Source organism: Fusarium sambucinum, chromosome II (genome assembly GCF_050947815.1).
Source record: "Fusarium sambucinum isolate potato_lamoka chromosome II, whole genome shotgun sequence".
NCBI classification, from domain to species: Eukaryota; Fungi; Ascomycota; class Sordariomycetes; order Hypocreales; family Nectriaceae; genus Fusarium; species Fusarium sambucinum.
Window position 1 is genome coordinate 1,892,841 of NC_139293.1, and position 19,072 is coordinate 1,911,912.

Genomic DNA, 19,072 nt, shown 5'->3' on the forward strand with positions numbered 1-19,072 from the left:
CGTACTAGTTGGATAATCTAACACTAATACTCTGGTCAGTTCAGCTGCGGATATAATCAGTTGAGCTATCATACTTCAGGTGGTAATTTCCCATTAATAGAGCTTAACACTATATTCATATCAGGAGAACAACCACTACTACTTGATCTAGATTTAATAGGTGCTTTAAGCTATAGCTACGATCATTCTGTGTGATACTAGTTCCTGATTAACATAATTCTGAATAAGATAGGGTTTTCAAGTTTCAGCACAGCTATAGCTTCCCTGAATCTCATCTGATCCCATCTGCCTTGGCTATTTCCAACATCTGCTTCTGACTTTCATCCTTGCCTACATACCTACCAAGGTAGCCTACCAGAGAATGATGGAATTGATAAGAAACTTACTCAGCATGACAAGAAGAAGAGGGGAAGTGGATTTTACATGACTCACTCGCGCCATGGCAGACGTTCTGGCCAGAAATGATAGCTACCAAAATTCTAAAGAACCTACTGGATATCAAATTGGTTGCATAATGGTCAATCAAGGATCTACCGTAATGAAATCAGCCCTAAGGAGTTTCCGGTTTGAAAGCCTGGGTACACGTTGGTTATTTCAGCCAGCCTCTTATGGTAATGGCGCATCAGATTACCACAAGGCCAAATATCATTCGATGCATGCATATCTGATCAGCTGTCACTTGGGCGCTTTTAGTGATTCCTTAATGGGAAAGCGCATCGTCGATACGGGGAGTTTTGAGACTGTTGGGCACATGATTAGCAACCCTGGCCAGCCTTACTTCTGCCCATTCCCTTCCAAATTCCGACTTGATTATAGTTGAGACATTCCGGACGAGTTCAAATTGGGGGTTTTGCTCCGGCAATGTGAGCTTGCCCAACTCATCAGTTTCCATGCGTTCTTGTCACCAGTGGCGTTGGGTTGGGTTAACTCTGGAATGTAATCTTTTGTCCTCACGGTGGCGCATTAGTAGATCATCAAATCGAAAAGGAACAGGAAAACGTTGTTAATGTAATACAATTCTTGTTAGACATTACGTCTAGATTCCCTCCCATCTATCTAGGATGGAAGGGGGGGTATCATGCTAACTAGACACGAGTCCATCTCTTTCTTTTCTTTGTAACCATCGTTCATATTAGGCCTGTAAAAATGAGGCCGTTATCGTCATCATCAGACTGGCCACCAAAGACATGTTTTGGTGTCCCCCCAGTCGTTTATCGCCCCATGAAAATGCAATTTCAGCATCCAAAAAGCTTGGATGGAAGACCTGATGGGTACATCAGAGCCAAACAATCTCGCAAATGAATAACAAACCCTCCCTGAGCCCTGGTGATGTACTTTAATTGAGAAACCAAATCATATCGCCATAAACGCCTTCCCTTTCCCGAATGGCCAACTTCATTAATATGGCCCATGATGAATTCATGTATGCAAGTCGTAACGTCCAGCATAAAAACAAAATTAAAACGTATTGAATGCAGGATAAACCCGGAGGTCCAAGCCACATCTTATGTCGCGGCTTCCATCTTAGCCATGGAAGTAGACGAACCGACCCGAAACACGCGCTGTAGCAAGCTATGTTTGCTGCCATTCGCTCGTCTATAGCTGAGGGCGATGGAGTCGCAGCCCTCGTTCGAACTCATCGACGATCGGCTTGGTGATCGGCGGCGGTCGAGCTCTGCGTCCCATCCGTACATGTCTTCAATAGGAGACGCGTAACGGAAAGCTTGATGATCCGAGGTGGTTGAAGGGGAACCAATATCCTCACTGCTTGCAGTAGGTGTGGGTAGATATTTGGATACATCTACCATTGGAATCTGGGTGGCTTGCACGTTGCCTCCAGAGCATACGGGTGATATTGATAAGAGTGGGAGATCGTGGCGATAAGAAGTGCTGTGTAACTCAGCAACATGCTTGTCTCCCAAGGGCTGCATAGCAGCGACGAAATCGTGGTGCTTGTTTGATCGTCTTCTCATGCGTATGTTCTTTTGCACGAGAGACGTCTTCACACCGTTACGAACGGTGTCGAATTTTGCGGTCGTGCCATTCCCAAAACCGCCATCTTGTCGGAGGTCAAGATTGTGGTGCCAACCATCGTCTGCTGCATGCAAAGTGCCATGCAGAGGAGGACCGAAACGAACGCCTTCCGTCTCATGAGTTTCTTCTGAGATATCATGAGTCCAGTCAGCTTCGTTGGACGATTCAGGTAATGACGCGACCTGTGACCCTCATAAGGAGTCGTGGTGCATATGAAACCCTTCTGCAGGATGTGATGAAGTAGGGGCAGAGCGTGTCCTAGAGCTCTTGCGATTAAAACCCAACTTGGCACCCATCTTCTTCCAGCCCTTGTTGTGAGCGGCAACAGCACGTTGGAGACCACCGGGAGAAGTGGTAAAGGCCCATTCGGAAGTAGGGGGCGTTGTCGGGGGAGTCATGGGTTCCATACCCGGAGCTGAGTTGCAGTCGCTGTCGTCTGTCAGAGATTCGGGCTCATGGTGATGGTGCATTGAGTTCATCGATCGAACGGGAGCACCCATCCGGGTATTGCTGTTTGAGGACCGCCGAGACCCACGGCCATGCTCTTCTGTGGATCCATCCATGTGCATGGGAGCGACGGACTGGAGGAAAGGGACGAGTAAAGAATCGTTCATAAGCTCATATAGAATACGACCAGCCTCTTCCAATTGTGCAGGGTGGGGAGGAGAAGGGCCGCAAGGGAGGCCAAGCAACTGATCTCGAATGCGGGCGGGGAGGTTGACCTCTCGAGGAGCACAAGGAATGATGTAAACCTGCATGAGCTTTTCCCACAATACACAAACACGGTCGTTGTCCTCTTGGGTGCGGTTCGAATTGTTGGTGATGATTTCGTTGTAAAAGGCGGCGTATCGTTGTGAGTCGAGTGTAAATTCGAGGCTCTCCATGCAGTGATTTTGAGAAAGATAGGCCATAAAAGCACTCAGAGTCCACGGTGGCGAGGCGACATCGAGTAGAATCTCAGTGAGCGATGGTGGGCGAGAGCTTGTTGTGCCATTCGGTGTGGAAGCTCCCGACATGAAGGCTTCGCTAACGGGTCTCGAGACAGGTGAATCGACGTCGAAAATATCCTCGAAAGCGGAAGATGGTTGAGGAGATGGAGGTATGGCATGGCAATCAAGAGATTGCCTCCGCGAACGCGACACACCCATCATTGTAGTCAATCCAAGCGTTCTGAGCAAGTATTGAATGGTAAATAAATCAAATCAGGAAACAGATCCTAGACTCGAAGCGTTTTGGAGAGAGGGGACGAGGTCAGGTAATAAGAGCGAAAACAAGTGGAGTCGTCGTACGGCGGGCGGGTAGTGGAAATCTGACGCAGAAACTAACGCAGTTGCCCATATAGTGGAGGCAGGAAGGGGCGTCAAGTCTAGATGTAAGGCTGCCGCAGGAACGATAAGGCCATCAATGTCAAAATATGTCTTGAACTTATTGATTAAGATCAAATAAGAATTTCAGGAGAATGATCGTAATGGCGATTGAAGATACGCAGGCTTGATATGAAGCCAATCTATACCGCCAGAGGAGTCGATGAATGAAATCAGAAGGCAAGATTAAGTTCCAAGATTGCCAAAATGACAATATTCAAGTATAAGATCGTTGCGGTATTGTAGAAGCGTAACAAAAGTAAGAATGTCACAACGGACAAGACGGGTAGCGTAATTGATGATCGGGCGTGACAACAAAGAAGTCCGTCTGAAGGTTGGTCAATGTGACGTTTTGAGGACAATCGGTCCCAAAGCGGAGATGGCGCAAAGAGGGTCGAGGCCGTCCGGTTAGAAGCGTAGAGGTTGCTGGGTAGTTCCTGTATTGGAATGCGAGGGTCGTGGGAGCCGCGAGCCGGCGAATGTCGTCGTAGACGGATTGCGGATGGTGCCTTTGCAAGAGGGCTTGGCAAAGACCGGGTAGAGAGGAAGACGGGTCTGGGACAGACGAAGACGACGAGAGTTCGATGGCGTGTAGCCGACTGCGAGTTTATCGACAAGATAACAGAACGTCTAGAGCGGAATGATGTTCGGTTTGGTTTGGGCGAAGGACAGGTTAAATCATAGGAATGCGGACCTGGGGGACCCAAAGTGTAATAAGAGGTCCAGAGTCCAGACCCCGGTTGCAGAACAGGTAGGCTGTGGAGGTGAAAGGGCGAGAAAGCGTGGGTGCGGCGGGCGTATGAGCGGCGTTGGAGAGCAGCGCTAAAGTTGAGTCGAGGCGGCAGATCTGCCAGTTGGTTGGCTACCTGGGTATGGTGGTATTGGCTTTTGGGGATCTTTGTCAGGAAAGGAGGGGGAAGGAGTTTACAGTTGAAACAGGACAGGGCCTGGTATGCTAACGTAGTGTTTATGGAGTATTGTGTCCGGGATTCAATTTATAAGAATGGCGACAGAGAAAGAACGTGCGCCTTGTACCCAAGACAGTTGAAGGTCGGTCAGGTCGGTCGGTCAAACGAATGAGTGAACGATTGATAGCATGTGTGTGTGTGTGTGTCGTCACTTGAGATGTACAGAAACAACACCAAAAAAAGGAAGGCGACCAGAAGCGGGTGATGGTTATTAGGACTGGGCTGAGCTTGTTTTAAAGGGAAACCTCCCTGATGAAAGTTTACTGTCTCCCCTCCGCTTTCTCGTTTTTCAGTCACTTTTTTTTTCGTCTCTCGCAACCTGGATCACTAGTGCGCTGTAGAGGAGCCCAGACGGAGACAAAATAACACAGAGTGGGGAGGTTGATGTGGAGATGGAGAAGACAAGAAAGAAAGAAGCCGGGATGGAAGGAATAGTGGGTACTACAGGTGTGTAGTTAGCAATAACGACGTCAATAACATAACACTGCATCTGTCACCAGACGGAGGGAGCGAAACCAAACCGAACCAAACCAAACAATCGGGAGACGGCTTGAACAAAATTGAATGCTAGCACTGTAATCCCTGATAATCAACAGGGGAGCAACCGTAGCCAACCGATACACAGGTCGTTGTGCAATTCTGCACCCTGAACGACTTGACCCCATCACCATCAGAGCATGAACAGCAGTCAGGTCAGTCTGCCTGTCGGTTGGACCTTGCTTCTACTAAAGGTGTGCACTGTACTGTCCCTACTATTGTCCAGTCACAGTACGAGAACCCCGAGACTGGCATCGATGGCTGGGAACATCTTTAACCAAACAAAAGACAGAAACAGCAAGGGGCGGGGCCGGGAGAAGGCGACGAGGATATGAGAGGTGGCGGCCACCGGTACTCAGGAAATAGATAGCCTGCGTTGTACAGTGCAGCACTGTACGGCAAGCGGCCTATCTAAGCGATGCCTTGTGGCAAGCCAATAGCGCTCTGCCGTCTCAAAGAACGGGTCAATTCATGAATGGATCTTCACTCAAAATGCCCCTTGTTTGGTATCTCATCGGCAGAGGCTGTTGCTGTCTGCTGCTGCACCCAGCCGGAAAGCTTGGCTAACAAGGGGTCACACACAGATGCTCGAATATTCACGAGGGTTGGGTGTTTTCAGCCTGGCGTTGAGGCAAAAGAAGCCTTTTGGAAGCTCTCTTCTTCAATAACAAACAGGGGTTCACATTACAGTTTTGTTGGCGGCGTGCTTATTAAGGTATCTTCCGTTGATCGCCTCTTGTTTATATTTGGCCTGGGCACGTGTGTATAATTGCACAGCCTTGTAATTTATGGTCATTGCGAAGACTGTCTATCCGTATAGAAGACATACTGTAGATACACTCCTTTGGTACAACAGTCCAGAGAACAGAACAGAACAGAGCATCAAGTGTTTGTCCTCGTTGACTTCCCGAAGTGTCACAGCATATTCTGTTCCACTTACACATGACAAACACTGCGAAAAGTAGGCTCCCTAGACACTTATTAACCTGACACGCGGAGGGCGTGAAAAAGGGTCATACTGATTCAGGGTCACGGTTCAAAGAAAAGAAAATTTATTTAAACCAAGGCACACAAAAAAACGATTCTTTAAATTCAGGCACGGACAACGCCGAAGGCTACCTGAGCTGAGATCAGAATTATGTAAAGTATCTAACCAATTAAGGAGAGAAACGGAGTGAGATTTGAGCACTGTTGCGTGGAATAACTCAGTGTGGCAAATTAGGTACCTCTACGGAGGCGGTGGTTTCGGCAGACCGTGACGCAGTGGCACCTGACTGGTAGGCACAATACGCGAAAACGGATAGTGGTCGGACGGTAGAATTCAACAGGGCGAAATTCAGTATCAAGGTAGGTTGGACAAAGATGTACTCTTGTAGATACTGAGGAATGGAAATGGAAATGGAAATGGAAGTCGACAATTTCCCAGAGCGCAGAGTTATTCAGAAGTACGCCATTATTTGACATCATTGCTAACTGATGTGTCCATCCTGAGCTACCCGGTCAGCCAGTTGAAGCAGCACACTATAATAGGTAGGCACAGACACCTATGGGCAAAAGGTGGAGTGAGTCTCGTGGAGTCTGGTCTCAAGCCAAGTTTTGGTGTGGCCTTTACTTCTGCTCCCTGACCTGACCTGACCTGACCTGACCTGACCTGTCTTTCTCGACCACGCCATCTCGATCGCCCTGGTCTCTCTAATGACTGAGCCAAATCTTTCACGGCAAATAGACCGTTAAGAGATGCACGGTTTGGACGATTCTTTGTCAATGGGTGCGATGCAATGCAATATGCAATGCAATGATGCGCGGGGGATAAAGTGACGAACCAATCGTGGCTTGGTTCCCTGCACGGCTCTCACTCCAATTGCCTCTTGCAATGGAGGAAACCTGACATCATAACAGCTCGCAGTGGTGAGATGCAGTTTTGTATAATCCACACACTACATCATAACCCCGAGATTGAAACTGAAGGTATTTCGTGATCTGAAAACAGAGTTCGGTATAATTATCCTGACACGCCGACGGGAGATTTTCATACCAAGATTAACATCCCTATGATCTACAGTAACCTCGGTAGATTAGAGGTGGTTCAAGAGCTTGATTTTCGTAACAAAAGGACAAGCGGACAGGCTGGATCGTCATCGACAGGCAGACTTTCTTGGCTGTGGTTTCCTATTACGGGTAGCTTATCTGCACCACACCTGGCCATCGGCACATCATTCAAGGAGGGGCTGTATTAGTTGACGAATACTCAACTTCATTTTAAAGTGTATGTGTAGTCCACTTGGTGACATCCGATAGACGGTGCAAGAGCAAACGGTGCTATATCGGGAACACGACCTACTATCATGCAGAATGAATGACATATGCTTTACCTTCTCTGCAGGTAGGTGGTGATAATTGAGTGCCTACATCTCAAGACAAGACATGCCGCCTTCTCGACCATTCCAGTTACCGGTAGGGTATTGACTATCTTAAGGCAGGATACTTATTCCTGTGATATTCGTGACCTAAGCATGAATAGCTTCTTTTTTCCAACTATCAACGCTTGGGCTCTCTTTCTAGCAGTCAAGTGCCGTCCTGAACTCCCACTTGATAGACATTCCACTTTTCACTGCCCATGTAAAGGGTAAGACGGCGTGGTTGGCCAGGCCTTATGACTGGACCCTCAATCCTCGAATGCAGCTTGGCTTTGCCGCTAAAACAGTAGCTCGGTCGATCGCGATGCGCACTTTCAACGATGTTCATTGGTTGTTATTTTACGGTACTGTGCTGCAAGCAGCGCGCAATAGGCAATCCGAAGTCTCCCCAAAGCGCCAAGGACGCTTGCTATCCGGACCTACACATGGGACGGGACATGTACTTCGATGGCCCTGTGGCAGTTACCGACAGCATCATTAAGTGTGTCGATCCTACTGCATAAAGCAACGGGATGACTGTAAACGCCATAGACCCCGTAAGTTGTCGGTCCCTGAAGAAAACGATTCAAAGTTTATTGCATGTCACCAGGCAGTATGGCACAACCCTCAAATCTTTACTCGCTTCGCGTTTGTACCGTGGATAAGCACCAAGAGCCCCCGTCAGACTACACACAAATCCCTCCTTTCGTTCACAATTCTACAGAGGGCCTTATTTCCTTTGTCGTTACCGTTTAATCGTTTCGCTCGCATCTTGGAATTGTTTAATAATTTGGCGGGAGGCCAATACGGTAAACAATTCATGCTCAGACTACCGACTGTGGCGTCGTAGAGTATCCGGAATCAAGCACATATTGTTGCGATGAAGAGAAGCTTGCTTATACTTACTATTACTCTTAAACGCACACCACAGAGGTACGCAAGTAAGCTTATAATTGACGCTACTCGACTCTTCTCAATTCATGTTTGGATAACGGGCCAGATATGACCAAGCAAAACTCCACACAAGTTAGGCAGTTGCAGAAGTTGAGATCATTGGCATGCAATACCCTGGCAAGTTCAGCATTCAAGCTGTTGAGATTTGTCGCTGATTATGATGGCAGCGATACACGCCCACAAGCCTGTGTTCGTGATTACGCAACATGCATTTCTCGTTGATATTAATCTCTGATGTCTTGCAGGGGTTTTGAGGCAATGGAATCCTGCAACTAATGGAATGAGGATGCCGTCATTATCGTCTACCACAAAACGGTTCTTGGTAACCCCATCCTCCATTTTTGTCAATGTGGACTGGGAAATGGCACAGAGCTGACCCTTAATTCGCAAACGGACAATCAGGGACGGATATCGCTGAGGGATGACCAACATGGTGTCATTACATCGCGTTGCAACTGGCCCATCTCAGCCCAACGATTATACTTGCCCCAAGGCTGCTTCTAGGCTGAGTAAAACAACTTCTGTTGACAGAGTCTTTCTGCATGGGCTAATCAAAGAACTCTATCTTTCCCTTAGTGTAGCGCAACTCGCACCAACATGCGGTGCGCATGCTCAGACATCTGGTTTGTTCATCGTTCGATACACAGATTGGGCAAGTGTCTATGCTACTCTGCCCAGATAATGGCAACTATCATGCACGATATCAGGCATGTCTTACCACAATTACTCACAACTACCTGCAGAAAAAAAGGTCGTTACCGCTAGACAAGTAGCCACCCTCTGTCGACAGATGTACCAGTGGATGTATGCCGAGAAGTGCACAACGATTGTGTCCAATATCCGAACTTATCGAGATCGAGACGTATAGTGCAACCCTACATAGCCAAGTCAAGCTTCGGGTGATACAGGGAGCGCTTACAACACTTATTTCGACGAGTTGTAAATGAATAAAGGGAGCTAGGCTCGGTCAACTCAAAGCCACAGAATGGGGCATAGGCCACGTCAACAATAATAAGCGATGGATCTGAGAGCTGGGCCGAGGACGCTAGAGTTATCCGATGCTTCTCTTGGCTATTCCGAGGTCTGTTGGTGGCTTGATTTGGAAGCCTGATGGAAAACTAACGGAAGGGCATAACAAAGTGTTCTGATAGAATCTTTCTAGAATAAGCAATCTGCTACTAACATCGGCGATTGTTCTGGAAGCCTTCCAAATCGAGAAATAACATGTCTTAGTGGTCGTCGACGTTGAAAAGAACCACACCACCCTTGCTTAGTCCGCCGGATGAGTGAGGTGACACCACTCAACACCAACCGGCCTCGCCGTGTCTCCATCTCTCACCACCAATGTGAGTGCTATACCCCCGACAAGGGATGGAAAATCCTGCGACAGTATAGAGTAACAGTACCCACAAAGGCACAACTTCAGCTGTCGCACCGGCAATTCTCTCCATCACCCTACCGTACCAATACCAATTACTGATCGATATCCAGACCCCATCCAGCCCTGTCAAGTTTCCGCGGCCTCCTTTCTCGACATGTTCCAGAAGACTTTTTTCGAAGCCATGGAAACGGGCTTTTTTCGCTCATCAATCGGAACTATCGATTTTCGTTTTCTCGGGACACCCATACTGGCGGTGTCTAAAACGTCTCCAGTTTTGCAGCAACACCATCCACGTCAGGAAGCTTCTGCCGCCGCAACGGCCCGGGACTTGACACATACACCTGGCATACAGCAGGCAACATGAGTCGGGTCCCAGACGGGCATCAGAAGAAGACACCGTCTGAATGGCGTCTTGTGTGAACAGTCATCTCATCTGTTGCTGGTATGGGGACCAGGTAGCTAAATGGCACGCTACCTGTGAACGGACAACGCCGAATCTGCGACATTTAATACAACATATCATCGGTACGATAGATTGCTCCCACGATCGGTCTCCATCGGTGGAAGCATCTCCACAATCGGCGATGATCGTGCGGACGAACTCCGTTTCTTTCATATACATAGTCGCTAGCGACCTAAGGTTCGAATGATGGTCGGGATCCCTAGGCTTACTGTCTCCTAGCCCGAGGGTATCAGAATAATTAACCACTGGAAGCACAAGAGACGAAATTACTAGGTCAGTTTATGCCCCTTAGGCTATAATTCCTAGACTACTTATTTTTATACCCCAAGACTTAGAAGACTAACTTTTCTGTTACCTACCAGCTAGCATACATGGTGCCCAAGGAGCGGTAAGGTTGACCAGGATCACATTGTTTCGCACGCCCCCACGACATATGACAACGTTTCGACTATTTACAGCTACGTATTGGGCATCTACTACGAGCCGAACATATGCGCAGGATAACCAGACAGGGTCGTCCATACAGAAGAATTTTGCAAGTGCAAAATTTGTGCTTTTGCTCATGAATTTCTCACCGTGGCAAAATAGCTTCCCTATATCGAATAGTGGCCTGCGGCTGAAGAAGACCCTGGATCATCACAAACATTTAGTGCCGGCCAAGTCTAAACGTAGCTACTGTATGGATATCTCTATTCCAACCTGGCTAGGGTTAGTTACTATGTAGACGGACGGTTGGATATACTCGGCAAACATTAACCAGACCCTGGCACAGACTATGTTGGATACCCAACTATGTTAAAGTTTTCGGCCTGGTCAGAACGTGGAAGCCAACAGTTTCAGCTGCAGGCTTCGGTCCCGAATCTTTTGCCGGAACTTGTTTGCCAACGTGCTGGTGGCTGCCCTCCACTTCAGCCCTCTCTCAAAGAAGCTTTCAAAAGTCTGGCGCGAACATAACCACCAACAATTGCCAAGCTCTGTCTAGGCTTTCGCTTCGCAAATTGAACTAGTGCGAATTGGACAGATGGCTTCTTGACAATAAAGAAATCTCTCAGATGGAACCGAGGGACTGGTAGCTGGGTCGTGTTTTCTTTTAAAGTCATGACTTAATCCGTGGTGGCTTCCTTTGTCTTCAATATAGAGTCAACCAACAATAGCACCACGCAAACCCAGCCCCTTGGTGCCGGTTCCGGCCTTTTCTGCATCTCGGATGAGTATAGTATGAGACTAGTATGTACGTCAAGGTACAGTCCGAACTACTCACACCACTCGATTGGGAGTTGATTTGGAGGCATATAGACCATTGTTCTTCGTTCTTCGTAGCACATAAGAATGCAAGACGAAATAATCAAGTCAGTCTATGGCATGTTCTAGCAGGCCTTAGGCGCTTCTTTTTTTTACAGCTTGGAGGTTGAAGTCTAAGCAAGGGCTATGTTGACCAATAACACACGCTATATCAACCCCACATTCATCGTTTAGTTGCACGCGTAGTGACCTGCCTGCCACCTGCAGTTTTGAGTGGTTACAGGCAATTCGACTTCTTTCACTGCCAATCTCTATTCACAGACAAACGACTTGTACTGCGACCTCAGCGCCAAATACCCAGGCTTACATGTTCGCGATGGCCTCATTGAAGAAATTGATATAGCAATCACGAATGGGGCTTTCACTGTAGCGACCCGCGACTGTCATTAACCTACCGCCTACCTACGCGTCTCAGGTCCATACCTACACTGAGGTTACCTGGTCCTTTGTCTCCATCATCAGCAACTACAGTCTCGATAAATTCATCAGCTCAATTCACAATTGGGTTTCATTTTTCCAAGGACTGCCTTTTATCATCTGTCATTTCAGTTGTAAATCGCTACTTCTTGGCCTGTGATTCACCGCTATCGTACCCTGTTGGCACCTGCCTTTGACACTTCATCGTTTCACGTGATCTACATCACGTGATAACAGGGAAGAGTCGCGCCAAGGTGAACGATAGAACTTGGTGTTGTCGCAAAGAAGCAGCATTAATACCACATACCCTGTTGTTTCTATTCGTCAAGGAGCAAGAGTTCTTGACGAGGTAGCTTGCCAACAAGCCTACCTATGTGTGGCAAATCAATCACCAGGATGATAACCAGCATTTACACTGCTGTCGCCGGCCTTGGTGAGGCGCTCAGCAAAATCAGTATGTTCTTATCGGCCTCACTTCCAGGGTATTCATTAATTCATTACCAGTATGCCCTCAATCCCATCAAAACTCTGAGGACCACTCACACTTGAGCGAAGATCAGGTTAGCTTCAGCCGCGATGATGCTGGCCTTTCTCATGATAGTGAGCTCCGATGGCTTGACCGAGATGGACTCGTTTCCTTAATGGAAAGCTACAGGGATTTTTCAAAATCTCTGTCAAAAGTCTGGGAGTGTATTGAGCACGAAACCAGAGAAGAGTCAAACAAAGACTTGGACCCCTTGAGCGCTAGTATGGTGGGCAACAATGACCACGACGTGACGGAGCGTTTTGCATCACAACTTAAACGAGTGTTCCAGTTCCTGGACAGAGTGTACGAGATTCGAACAATTGTCAGAATTCGGGACAGCAATGAATTTGTCCCTTCTGTTCTTGATTATGGAATTTCTCCGGATTTTGCTGCTGGTTTAGAATCGATCAAACGCTTCATGTCGGATCCCGCATTACCACTCGTTTGTAACAGTATATTGAACAAACACCGAGAATATGAATGCGGGGTCTCGCAGGCGTTTGTGGATCGGGTTGCGCTTGATATTAAGGCAATACTTCGCAATCTTCCAGCGCCCAGCTATGTTGCATCCCAAAACTATCGCCAAAAGTTACATAATATTTTTCCCTCCCAGCAACATACTGATTCCAGCGTGCGTCTTTCAATCCCAGGGTCATTCCCTGAGTTCGATGAGCATGGAGAACTCGTCGAACAAAACGATACGCAACATTACATAAACAGCGTTATCCGCCCAACGCCTCTTACCACGGAACAGCTGAGTTCTGTCAGATCCATTCTCAGAACTCGTCGCAAGCATCCCTCTACATTCACCCCTAAGCGCCTTGGTGTGGCGCGCCGACCCAAAGCTGTGCGCTTCACTGATGATACCGTCAGCCCAAGACCGCGAACTCACATGGGCCTGGAAGTACCCAGGAGAACCAACCACAACGGCTCGCAGGAGCAGCGGCCCAGCTGGGTGCAGAAATTGTTCAATACCCCGACCGCCACAGTTGAAAACTCAGCCAGAGATAGCATTCTTGCTCCATCCAATTTCACCAATAGCTTCCGTCGTCGTGTGGAGGAAAGGGATCACTATGACCCTGATATTCGCATAAAAGAACTATTGGATACTCCTTCGCTACAGCTCCCAATAAGTGATGATTCGAGGGCTGGAATAGAGTTGCAAATTGAGGAAGTCAAAAGAAAGGCTGCAGAAAAGGCCCGTCTGGCTGTCGAGGCCGCAAAGCGGGAGGCTGAGGAGAAGGCTCGACGCGAGCTTGAGGAACGCCTCGCTCGGTCTGGTGGACTCCGTATGCCCAACCAGGAACTCGTTGCGCCTGTTTCATCACAATGGCATCAAAAGGCCATATCGACACTCCGTGCGTCGCCTGCCGAGTCCCTTGCGAAGTCTGCCGAGGGTGTTGATTTACGAAGGCATGACTTTGCAAAGGTAGTCTCCGCGACAGAGTGGCTCAATGATGAGATCGTCAATGCATCACTTCTCTGGCTTGATCGGGCTATCAACTCAGCCGCCGGCATCAAGGACGTCAAGAAAAGCACTCGCAAATGCTTTAGTCTCGGCTCCTTTTTCTTCAAGCGACTCCAGGACCAAGGCGTCCGCTCAACCCAACGAACTCTCCGCCGTTATGGTGTTGAGAAGACTAATTTCCTCGACATTGATACCATCCTCTTGCCGATCTGCGAGCGTTCCCATTGGACCCTGATTGTCATTCGGCCTTCCAAACGGACACTGGCGCATATGGACTCGATCCACGCCGGTGGTAACTCGGCCTATACCAACCGTGCCATGGCATGGATCAAGGATGTTTTGGAGGAGAAGTTCGTCCAGGACGAATGGAAAATCACTCTTCACGAGGCTCCTCTGCAGAACAACGGACACGACTGTGGTGTTCATACCATCACAAACGCCATGTGCATTTCGCTAGGCCTTAGTCCCATCGACTCATATACTGCAACCGACATGCCGGCACAGCGGATCCGCATTGCCTGCATGCTTCTTAACGGCGGTTTCACTGGGGATTTTGACCTGCGAGTATATTAGTTCGACAACATGACACTGGCTAAAGGGTTCAGCATCATCGTATGATCTTGTACAGGGGCGTTTGGAGAGTCGGTGCACATACCTCTCGACTGGAAAATGGTTTAAATTGTATTATTGGGAAAGCAAAAGGAGATACCACGTGAAAGCAGTTCCATTTCATATACTTGCATTACAAGGAGTTCACATCTTCATTTTTGGATGACGAGGACGATTATGTTTAGGGTATAAAATAATAAATCACCCACAACTAAATCCAAATAGCCATATGCTGACTTGTTCATTCGTTTCGTTTCTCGTGATCTCGACAGCTATGCTTGGCCATCCCAACATTTCTTTGCTCTGGCTACCTTCTTACAACAAACATGAACCTGCCTGATGGGATCCCTTCTTAATGTGGCGGCTACTTTTCTGAGTTTTTGCCGGTCCATCATAGGAAAACACCTATAGAAAAATATCAAAATGAAGGATATACTTGGAAAACATTAATTCTTCGGTAAAAATTAGAAGGAATAATAAGCACGTTCTTTTTATATATATCGAGTTTAGCAGGAAGCAATACTATATAGTTCCTTTCAGCGAATAGCTAGTTCAGCAAGGTTAATGACGGTTGAGTCAAGGTAAGGATTCCCTGACAGTTGGAAAAACGGGTTAAAGTTAAACTTGATTTACATACTCCGTACAAGAGAAGTGATTGGCTTTTGAGTCTGGGGTTGATAACCGCCCCCAGATCGTTGCTAAGATTTCAATACCTAGGTGGATTGGCAGATTAACTGTTTTGGCCAAGCATAATAACTAAGGGTCTTAACTTTCTTTTCTCACAAAGCAAGTTTACAGAGTTACCGTTACAGTTACTCTGAACACTACCTATAGAACGACGAGGCTGTGCAACCGTAATCGCTTCGCCACATTCACGCGCGGGGTCTGAGTTTAACAAGTACAACGTCATCGGGCGTTTCCGTTGTCAAGCAGTAAAGGCGGCTTAAAAGAATACCGTACGACGTGACAAACGCCCGGTGATGCGCCCCAGGCTTTTAGTTAGGTGACCCAACAGGATCTCGTCTGTGAACCTCGTGGTAGAGCTGTCGTCATCCGAATATACATGCAGTAGGCAGATATCAATATTAACTTGATATTTCAACGCTTCTAGACTCGTTTGTTTCAATATCTCGCCAAGACAGAACCCTTTGCTGCGCCACTATAACACTTCGGCCTTTAGTATACATAATCCATCTCAGCACTATCCATAAGGCTGACTGATCTTCACTCTTCTATCTTCTTTTTACCCAACCACGGATAGCTTCTATTTCCCCTCTTTACCAACCAACACCAAGCCAAACCCTCACTTTCAAATCAGTCCCATACACACCGTGGTTAAAAAATGTCAAAAGACTACTACGAATACGAAGAGTCCATCCGTCGCCGGCGTGATTTCTCGCCAGACAATTACTCTGGCGGTACCCCAAATCCCCAACAGCAAGGTCCTCCTCCTGGCGTTCCTCCCTACGCCTCAACATCTCGTCTCGATGATCCGTACTATGGAGGCGCGCCTCCTCCAAGAGAGCGCATGACTCTTGAGCCTCCCGAGCAGCAGAACCGCCCACGCTCTGTCCCGCCCAACACCGCCATGGTCCGGCGCAGCCGATCTCGCTCTCGTCCTCCTTCCGATGATGACGATTACGATGACAGACGCAGCTCGCGAAACCGTTCACCAAGTCCTATTACTCGCGCTCGCAATGTGGTTGATGATAACTTCTCTCACTCTGCATCTGGTATAGGCGCCGGCCTTTTGGGCGCTGTTGTTGGCGGCCTCGTAGCTCGTGAAGCAACCGAGGCTGCGACTCGCCGCAAGCACAAATCCCGTGGCTACGATGATGATAATGAGGATCGCACTCGCCTCGTTTCTACCATTCTCGGTGCCGTGGCTGGTGGTCTCGGAGCTAACGCTCTTGCCAATCGTGTAGAGGATTCGAGAGAGCGTGATCGACGTCGCCAACAGGAGTGGGAGCGTGAGCGCAGCTATGTAAGAGAGGAAGAGATGCCACGATATGAGCGACGAAGATCCGGCGACCGGGACCTGGACCGGGATCAAGACCGAGAACGCGACCGGGACAGAGACGATGGCCGCGGGGGCCGTGAGCGCTACGACCGCAGCAGAGCGCTTGCGCAGAATGATGATGAAGATTATGACTTTGTTTATGATGATCCCCGATATGAAGACAGAGAACCCCGACAACGCAGGAGCGAAGATGGCTATCGATATCGCCAATGATTGCCTTCTCTTCACTGTGGTATCACCTGAAGGCGCTTCACGATTTGCTGCCAGATTTGCTACCACTTTGTGTTGGCATGCTTCGAGAACAAGATACTTCAGAAGGGCTCTGCGTTATGCATTGGAATGAAATATTATCTCTGCTTGAAAGATATGTAATGAGGAATGAATAGGCGTCTTTTTTGGGTATATACTGTAAGGTACTTATAATGTCAGACAATGCGTTACACACTTACACATACCTCGTCATACGGTGAATTGTACCGAAGCATTACAATATCTTACAAGCTACCTGATTACGATTACAGTTATCATCCCTTTGACCAATTCGGAACCCGTTTAAATCCTCGCATAAAACCAACATTATACCTTCAGAGCAATAATAGGTAAACAAAGAATTTTAAAGTAGAAGCACAATACTTCGCCCATTACCTCTCTCCTTGAACCGTTCATTGTCGCTCCTCGCGAGACTGCTTGCCGTGGCCACCATTGCCTTCACGCTTATCCAGTTCCCTCTCAACAATCACTTTGAAGAACTGAGCAATCTCGGCAAGAGCAACCTGCTGTTCATCAGGAACACCGAGCATCTTGAAAATCGACTGAGCATCAACCAGCTGCTTCGCAATTACAGAGTCGGGTTGACAGAGAGTGCGGACGCCTATGGCTCTGGCGTTGACTTTCATGGCGTGCAAAAGTCCACCAATCTCGGTAGGATCAGCCTGGCGACGGCCATAGAAACGGAAATCGTCAATGTGTAGGTTAACCAGCTCGAGCTGTGTCTCGAGATCGTACCGGAAGCCAACGACCTTGGGACGACCCTTGCTATGCCACGCATCTGCCACTTTCTTGAGTTTGTCTGGCACAAGTCGGCCCTTGTCCAGCTGCACCACGATGTAATCGTTCAAAGCCGTGCTCAAGTTGAATTCGAGTTCGCAGTAGAGCAAGCTCTGCTCTCTTGCGTTCAACGAAATGGTGATATGAGATGGTGCACGAGGTCGAAGTACCGGTTGAGTTCGGCGAGAAGTATGAATTTCCGCCTAAGGACATGTTAGCTAAGGCAGTGAACTTGATACCGATCGACTTACCACATCCCTGGCCATCTTCTTGATACTGTCCAGTATCCTCGTTTTCTTCTGAGGCGTCTTGTTCACATGTTCAACGACACCCCGATCAGTACGCTCCAGCCAACCATTGTCCCCGATCATCTCCTTTTCTCCCTTCTTCACACTGGGATAGTCAGTTCCTCTGAAATAGAACTGCAGTGGGGAAAACAGAGGAGTGTTCTGGGAAACTTGATTGCCGTGGTTATTCGTATGGACGGTTACGACCTGAGCAGTCGGCGAGTGCAACTCCATGGCTTGAGCCTTTCTCAACCCATCGGCCGAACTCTTGGAACGTCGGGGTCTGTTGATCAGGGTCGCCGTACGGGTCTCCGATTCTCTGACCATAGACGGATCGTGACTCATGAGCCACTCCTTGTATGAATCGTTTCCATTTCCATCTACTTTGGAATGTGATCGAACGTGACTGAGATGGAGTGGAGAGGGACGAGCTGTAAGTTGAGTAGAATAGACCGAAGGAGAATCATCAAAGATTGGATCACGCTCAAAACGCCCTTCGCCAAAAGGAGAGACTTCACCTGGGATGTCCTCAATCTCGAACGACCGCGACAAAGCCCCGCTGCGGTGGGTAGTCTCCAGTTGTAAGGGAGAAGGCGCATTTCGTTGTCGACGCTCTGCTATACTCGCCGAGAACATGTCTCTGGAAGAGTCTGAACGGTGGCCAGGCATGAGATCAGAAAAGCTTGGAGAGTCTGCCACAAAACTGCCATCCCTTTTGAGCCACTTGTGTGAATCATGGGTTTGTGGGCTTCTCTGCTTCTTCTTTCGTGGTGTAGACCTTGGCGTCGCCATCACAGGCTTCTTCTTCGACTTTGTTGATTTCTTCGGGCTGTTGTACACGTTCTGGCTAAACCTGCAGAAAACGTCAGATCAAAAGGACATTGAAGTTCATCAATGGCATGCATACGCGTCTGTGATCTTGTCGACTTGACTTTCAGTCAGGTTCATACGAATATGGAGCGGTTGTTTGACAAGGCGCTTGCTTGGGGATAGCGAGCGTGCTCTTGACTCAAACCCAGGCGCGTTTTCAAGAAAGTCTGGCCTCAGAGGTGTCAATCTAGATGTTAGAGGATCAGAGTAGTGACCTCTAGTGGATTTGTCCTGTTGCATTGGATCCGAGTGGTCGATGACGGCAACCACTTGATGATGGTTGTCGAATGATATTAGACAGAGGATAGTAAACAACGAACGAGAAAATAAATAAACTACCTTGTTGCCTAGGGTGAGTCGAAAGTCGCAGTGGTATAAGCCGGATAGAATAGAATATTTAGGAGTGGTCGTTGCCAGCTGGCGACAGGT

General features: G+C 48.1%; 4 protein-coding genes across 4 annotated transcripts; 2 read left to right on the forward strand and 2 right to left on the reverse strand.

Moving 5' to 3' along the window:
• Positions 1 to 1,505: 1,505 nt before the first annotated feature.
• Positions 1,506 to 3,185, reverse strand: FSST1_007424 (regulator of G-protein signaling domain-containing protein; the record flags this gene model as incomplete). The annotated part of the gene is made up of 2 exons (XM_083223860.1): positions 1,506 to 2,161; positions 2,315 to 3,185. The coding sequence occupies 2 exons, from the start codon at positions 3,183 to 3,185 to the stop codon at positions 1,506 to 1,508; spliced, it is 1,527 nt and encodes a 508-aa protein (XP_083083385.1).
• A 9,027-nt stretch (positions 3,186 to 12,212) lies between these two features.
• On the forward strand, positions 12,213 to 14,383 carry FSST1_007425 (uncharacterized protein; the record flags this gene model as incomplete). The annotated part of the gene is made up of 2 exons (XM_083224207.1): positions 12,213 to 12,270; positions 12,321 to 14,383. 2 exons carry the CDS (start codon positions 12,213 to 12,215, stop codon positions 14,381 to 14,383), a joined length of 2,121 nt encoding a protein of 706 aa, XP_083083386.1.
• A 1,378-nt stretch (positions 14,384 to 15,761) lies between these two features.
• Positions 15,762 to 16,652, forward strand: FSST1_007426 (uncharacterized protein; the record flags this gene model as incomplete). Its single annotated transcript, XM_083224208.1, has 1 exon — positions 15,762 to 16,652. The coding sequence occupies one exon, from the start codon at positions 15,762 to 15,764 to the stop codon at positions 16,650 to 16,652; it is 891 nt and encodes a 296-aa protein (XP_083083387.1).
• A 449-nt stretch (positions 16,653 to 17,101) lies between these two features.
• FSST1_007427 (uncharacterized protein) lies at positions 17,102 to 18,883 on the reverse strand (the record flags this gene model as incomplete). The annotated part of the gene is made up of 3 exons (XM_083224209.1): positions 17,102 to 17,689; positions 17,738 to 18,626; positions 18,681 to 18,883. The coding sequence occupies 3 exons, from the start codon at positions 18,881 to 18,883 to the stop codon at positions 17,102 to 17,104; spliced, it is 1,680 nt and encodes a 559-aa protein (XP_083083388.1).
• Between the last annotated feature and the right edge of the window lie 189 nt (positions 18,884 to 19,072).